Here is a 6,641-nt window from a genome sequence, read left to right on the forward strand (position 1 = left end):
TTTAACCCTTTATTTCATATTGTCCCCTGAGAAAATAGGGATTTTTTTTTAAAGGTAAAATACCTTTCAGCGGCAAGATTTTTTCTACTCCTTCATTTGCAACCCTTCTGCTCAAACTAGACTTTGCTACTTCCCGAAATCAAAACTGAGCAGCAGCATTCTCATTTGGGGCATGGGAAGGACAGACGTCGATGCCCAAGGGTCAGGAAGGTGGATCTGGAGGACGACGGGAGCCAGGCCTGTGCATTGGCCCAAAGGCGGGGAAGTCGCTTTGGCTCCTGTCGAGCACTCTCTGCCCCACACCTTGATCAGCAGGAAAGCCGCTGAAGCCTGTGGTCCGGACCACGCCTCTTCCCCAGCTTCCTTCCATCGCCTGGGGCGGTGTCCGAATGTATGCAGATGTTCTGGAAGCCTTTTGCTCAAAAGCAGCTCGGGGGATGTCATTATCTGAGTTCAAATGGGCGAGTCCAGTGAATTACGAACAATTCCTTTTGCTTGGATATTAGAAGTGCGTTTGGACATCAATCTTTTCACATCCAATCGAATCTCTTGGATTCTCCGTTTTAAGAAACTTTCCTTCTATGGAGGTGTAGGCGACAGGAGGATAAAAGGCTTGTGTCCAATCTTCAGGGGCACTAAGGTCCTGGCCTTGACAAGCGGTGTTGGCCATTTCCTTTATTTTTTTCTTTACAGAGAAGCAAAAGTCGGTGTAGAAAAAGCATCCGTTCCAACACTGCGTCTCCCCACCCGACTTGTACTGCCAGTGCTGCTTTCGCGGCGTGACCGTCTACGAGACACAGCCTCGCGGAGCGCGCAAACTCCGGCCCTGGGCGTGCGTCCCTCTTCTGTTGACCGCTCGATTTGTGTCAATGGAAAGTGAGGCCTCTTTTACCTAACGAGTCCTGGAGGCTTGCAGTGACTCTGCCGCGCTGTGTGAGGCCCCAACTGCTCGAGGTTCCGGGATTGTTTCGGGTTCGCACTTTCCACCCAGACACTCAGCCATAACCTAGCACTTGTCTCTGGTTCCTCTGAGCCCGGAGCTTGGCGGTGCCCACGTTTTTCTAGAGGCCGCCGCCGGGGCAGTTTCCCTTCCGGGAATTTCTGCCTTGTCGCCCCTCACGCTGCTTAGCTAGTTCCGACTGACAAAAGCACAGCAAGACGGAAGAAAGATCGGCACCGAGCTCCGTACGCGAACCGAAGGCTACAAACTCCAGGCCTCCTCTTTATCCCCAGAATGGACTGTGCGTGGGAGCGCAGGGCCCACGCGCGCACGCATAAGGGGCTCTTCAGATCCTTATGGTGCCGAATCACACACACACACACACACACACACACACACACACACACACACACGGGGTGTATTTTTTGACGCTGAGCTCCCGCTCTCCCCGGACCGCTGATGTGGGGCGGCCCCAGCCGGATGAAGCCACCCGCCCCGGCCGCGTGGCGCTGAGCTGCAGATGCTCTCTCCGCGCGCACGCACAGCAGTCAGAGGCCCTCCAGCCGAGCCGCAGGCAGGGGCCGCCCCTCCATCTTCAGCTAGCGCCGGGGTCCAGGGGCTGCGGGGTAGGCAGGGCAGGAGCAATCTCCCCTGGAGTTCTTGGGAACCTTTCCAATCCTTAACTCCCTCCCGCCTCCTCGGCTGCTTTTCCTCTCCTCCATTTCTCAAGTGGCTCTTATTGTAAACGCCACGGTTGGTTTGTTTCTTCAGTTCCAGGTCTAAGAAGTTACAGAATCTGACAAAATTGAAATTCTTTCAGTAATCTATTTTTCAAAACGAAAGAGAAGATATAAAAAGCAAGAAACCCATCTCCACAACAGTGTCAGGGGGCATACCCGTCACCAGATATGGACATCCCATTCAAACCACACCGGAGGGCCCAATAAACAAAATGAACACAATGTCAATGTTTAGGGAGAGAAGCCTAATGAAATAAACTTCAGGCAGTGCGTGCACATCGACAGGCATTCTCTTGCCCCTCCCGCCCCGACCTCCAGCACATTGAACCTGCCCTTCATCTGCATCTCTGTCCTTGAAACCATTCCACTGAGACTTCTTTTGCCTACATTTTCCAAAAACTTGGGAGTAGCTGTGAAAGGGAGGAGAGAATGTTTCAATTCCTCTTTCCATCCCCAGAGAATCTCCTCCTGGCCCCCTTTCCTTCCCTTCCTTCGGTTCCTTTAGGTGTGACTTGGTTAGGGAAATCAGGAAGGGGAGTGGAGGGAAGGAAAGTTTTTTTAAAAAAATCCAGAAGGCGCGAGCTGGAGCAGTGAGTGTGTCAATCAGAGGGTTTTGTGCCTGGGGGCTCCTAGCGCTTCTGAGCAGAGGTGTCCCTGGGCGGCCCCACAATGAATATGAATAGGAATCCTTGCTAAATGGGACAGCAAAGCGCACCGCCCTGAATGACTCCACGTCATCCTAACCAGCCCAGGATAGATAGGAGGGCTCCTTTTGTCTCTTTTCTCCGCCGCAGCTCTATAAAAGCCCCTCTTTTTCAGCGTGAGTTGAGTTCAAGCACACACCAACTACTGTCCAGGAAACAGCCAAACCAGAGAGAGGGGAGTGGGGAGGGAGAAAGGCGGGGAAAGGCAGTGCCTCAGCTTTTCTTCTTATTTCTTGCTGCTGAGACGTGGGTTACTGGGCTGCAGCTTTTTTTTTTTTTTAATTCAAGGTTTTCTTTCATTTCCTTCCTAAAGTCTCACCACAGTAGGGCCGCATCCCCTGTAATAAAATGAATTCTGATTCGAGCTCTGTCTCCAGCAGAGCTTCATCTCCGGACATGGATGAGATGTATCTGAGGGACCACCACCACCGCCATCACCACCACCAGGAGAGCCGTCTCAACTCGGTCTCGTCCACGCAGGGCGACATGGTGCAGAAGATGCCCGGGGAAAGCCTTTCGCGGGCCGGCGCCAAAGCCGCGGGCGAGAGCAGCAAGTACAAAATCAAGAAGCAGTTGTCGGAGCAGGACCTACAGCAGTTGCGGCTGAAGATCAACGGACGCGAGCGCAAGCGGATGCACGACCTGAACCTCGCCATGGACGGGCTACGCGAAGTCATGCCCTACGCTCACGGGCCCTCGGTGCGCAAGCTCTCCAAGATCGCCACTCTCCTGCTGGCCAGAAACTACATCCTCATGCTCACCAGCTCCCTGGAGGAGATGAAGAGGTTGGTTGGTGAGATCTACGGGGGCCACCACTCGGCCTTCCACTGCGGGACTGTGGGCCACTCGGCCGGCCACCCAGCGCACGCCGCCAACGCCGTGCACCCGGTGCACCCCATCTTGGGAGGCGCGCTCTCGTCCGGCACCGCCTCGTCCCCGCTGTCCGCCGCCTCGCTGCCCGCCATCGGCACCATCCGGCCTCCCCACTCGCTGCTCAAGGCGCCCTCCACCCCGCCCGCGCTGCAGCTGGGCAGCGGCTTCCAGCACTGGGCCGGGCTGCCCTGCCCCTGCGCCATCTGCCAGATGCCGCCGCCGCACCTGTCCGCTCTCTCCACCGCCAACATGGCCCGGCTGTCGGCCGAGTCCAAGGACTTGCTCAAGTGAGCAGCGGGCCGGCCCGGCTGCGGAGGATGAGCGGAGAGCGGCGGGAGGGCTCGAGGTGCCGGGCCGGGAGGGCAAAGGGAGGCTGGGCGCTCGGCCGGAGGGCGGGAGGGAGGGCGGGGGGCTCCCGAGGCCTCCCACACCGTCTGAGAGATCTCAGACCCTACTTGACCGCCGGAGGGAAAGGACTAAAACCAAACTGCAATTTCTAGGTGGTAGCGAAGGGGGGCTCGAACCAGACGTCGTGTGTCTTGCATGCATGCTTCTTTTCTCCATGCCGCGCCGGTATTTCTCACTGCCATACGCTCTTGTCAAAACGGCATTTGTTGTATAAAGACGGGATCGGTGTAGCTGAACGCCGCGAAGGGCCTTTAGAGTCGCTGTCCATGTCTCTGGCTCTGTGTTCTCACCTTGGAAAAGGCAACCATCCCTTTTGAATTTCAACTCCGGTCCAGGGCATGGCAGCTCTTCTGTGGGTTTTCTTTAAGACGCAGTGTAGGTCGAAAGAATGCATGCACGCTTCTAAATGAATCTCGTCTAAACATGTTGTGCAGGCCGTGATGCCATTTTCCTTGTAACAAGGATTTATGAGGGAATTCTCCGAAGTACTCCGTATATCTGTCTGTGGTTGTAAGAAGTGAAAAAGGGGGCAGAGTGCAAAGACCCAAACTCACGCACAGGCGCTTCTCCCCCACCCCACCCCCTTCAAACTCCATTCCCAACCTTCCTGGGCTGTTTTAGGGGCTGGCGACTGCAAGAGCTCGGGCTCCCCCTGCGACCTTGCCCCAGCCCCCCTTGCTCAGTTATTCTGCATGCGGGGTCGGCTCTCTCCATCATCAGCTTTGAAAAGTTACTGTGGTTTGGGGAGGGGTGCCGTTTTTATTTTCCTGAACATTTGCTTGAACTATTTTGTTAGGGCTTCGAAGACAAGACCTGTCTTTATTTTTTATATATTCTTGATAACTATGATATATTTATTAATAACCAGTGTTTCTGGATGAGAATTTCAAATAAAAAAGAACCTTTAAATCCTGGCTTTGCTTTTGCCTAAAATTTTTGAAGATGGGGGTAGTGGGTAAGGAACATGTGGACCCAGTAAGGTATATCTGGGAGTGGGGGGGAGATTTGGGTGGGTGGGCAGATTCGAAGAGTTTTCTCTGATCATTTGCAGGTAATGAGGTCAGACACGTTGGTGTTAATTATTACAACGAAATAGCCTTCAAATGGGGGCTTGTCCATGTCACTAGTCTTGTGATATTTGAGCTCCTGTTTCTCTGCAGTAATCAGAACCTCGTAAGCTCAACAGTTGAGATTTTTTAAAAAAGTGATCTAGAAACCCAAAGTGACAGGAAATGAGAGGAGAGTGGTGACTGCGCTGGCTGTGTTGGCAACAGACGAGAACAAAACAGTAAGTTAACTTCTTTTCACTTTAGATTGACCGTCTGGCTTTTAAAAAAAATCAAGCAAGTGAAAATCCAGTATATGTTTTAAAAATCAAGGAAAAGTGATCCTAAAAAGAATCAAATGCCCAGCCCCCCACCAGCCCCTTGGCAGCAGGCTCCTCAGAGATAGGGAAGGCCTCTCTGCTTTGTAAGGTGAGCTCGGAGTGATGCCAACGACCGCCCAGGTCTCAGCATCTCCAGATTTATAGTGGGAATTCTCTCTTTCCTCCCTTAGAAGATCCCATTAGTTGAATGCAAGCTATCTGGAAGTGTTATTGAGGGGAGGGATAAAGAGAGAAAAGTCTTCTACATAAATAATGGCTAAAACGGGGGTTATTTCAAACGATTACTTTTCTCTCTTCCCACCGTATAACATATAGTTTGTATAAGCAAGAGTAATCCAACAAGAAGGTTTTGTTTACTTGTTTATAGAGGACAAGAAATCAAGCTCTGATGATGATAACTCGACCAACACATGCCTCTATTTCCCATTAAGGATAATGGAAACCTGATTGAAATGTACCGCCCCAGAATCTGCCTCTAGCTTAGATGTAACATCACCTCCCTGTTGGCTGAGGCCTGAGCTCCTCTTCAAGAGGGGGAGGCCAGGCAGTAGATCTGTCTCTCTCTAGGATCCAGGGTAGACAGCACATCTAGGAAGCATCTACTGCTTCCTAGGTCCCCCACTGCACCTCTCTGGGAGGGCACCTCTGTGGGTTCTGGGTCTGTTTAACTCATTCTCCTCCATCTCTTTTTGCCCCCAGCTCCCGCACTGCCAGGGAGATAGAGCTAAGTGAGGGTCTACAGTGGAGGGTGCTTGTTTCCTCTGGTTTTAGGCAGATAAATGGGGGAATAATCGTCTATTTCCCAAGGGTGATTCATTTCTCTGGGTGAGGAAAGAGCTGTTGAGGATTTATTTGAAACCAACACAAGGCAGCCCTCCAGCCTTTCCCTGTGAGTTTATTATTTAGAAAAGAGAGGAGAGAGAGAAGTTTAATCAATCACGAAAAGGACTTTCCCCTGAGTCACTGGCTTCTTTTGAGTCCTGTTTTCAAAGGTCTGGTCCTGGGGAAAGACAAGAGGCCTGGCCACTGGCTTAGTGGTGGGCTTCATCCCTTCTCTAGGGCTGGGGCATGAATTGGGCACTGAAGAGAAATAAGGCCATGCTCCTTGTACCCGAGGAGTGGTGGCTGTGCTGCTGGGGCACGCAGGAATCCCTTGAGTTACCTCCAGTGGTCAGTAAAAAGAGCTGTGTGAGATGTAGAGAACAAACGTATGGACACCAAGGGGGGGAAAGTGGCGGGGGGGGGATGAATTGGGAGATTGGGATTGACATATATACACTAATATGTATAAAATGGATAACTAATAAGAACCTGCTGTGTAAAAATATAAAATAAAATTCCAAATAAATAAATAAAGAGCTGTGTGGTTCACGCTCTCGGAGAACTGTGCTAAAAACAGCCTCGGGCCCAGGTAACTCTATAATGAATTCTCCAACCCAAGTGGAAAACAGACACTGTTTCCAGCATTGACGAGGCCCCCTAGACTAACTGGTCTCTTTTCTGGGTCACAGAAATTCCTTTGACCTAGAGACCAGAGAAAGGATTCCTTTAAGAACAGTACAGGAGCCCAAGGAGAAGGGCGATTCGGG

At 51.9% G+C, this 6,641-nt stretch overlaps 1 protein-coding gene across 1 annotated transcript; it reads left to right on the forward strand.

Annotated features, from left to right (window-relative positions):
* Nucleotides 1-2,732: 2,732 nt before the first annotated feature.
* Nucleotides 2,733-3,548, forward strand: OLIG3 (oligodendrocyte transcription factor 3). Its single transcript, XM_067702930.1, has one exon. The coding sequence runs from the start codon at nt 2,733-2,735 to the stop codon at nt 3,546-3,548; it is 816 nt and encodes a 271-aa protein (XP_067559031.1).
* Nucleotides 3,549-6,641: the final 3,093 nt, after the last annotated feature.

The sequence above is a fragment of the Pseudorca crassidens genome, chromosome 13 (assembly GCF_039906515.1).
Source record: "Pseudorca crassidens isolate mPseCra1 chromosome 13, mPseCra1.hap1, whole genome shotgun sequence".
Lineage (NCBI taxonomy): Eukaryota > Metazoa > Chordata > Mammalia > Artiodactyla > Delphinidae > Pseudorca > Pseudorca crassidens.

What these genes read in the sequence shown, in the direction of transcription:
- OLIG3 (XM_067702930.1), top strand. Translation starts at nt 2,733, where the DNA reads ATGAATTCTGATTCGAGCTCTGTCTCCAGCAGAGCTTCATCTCCGGAC.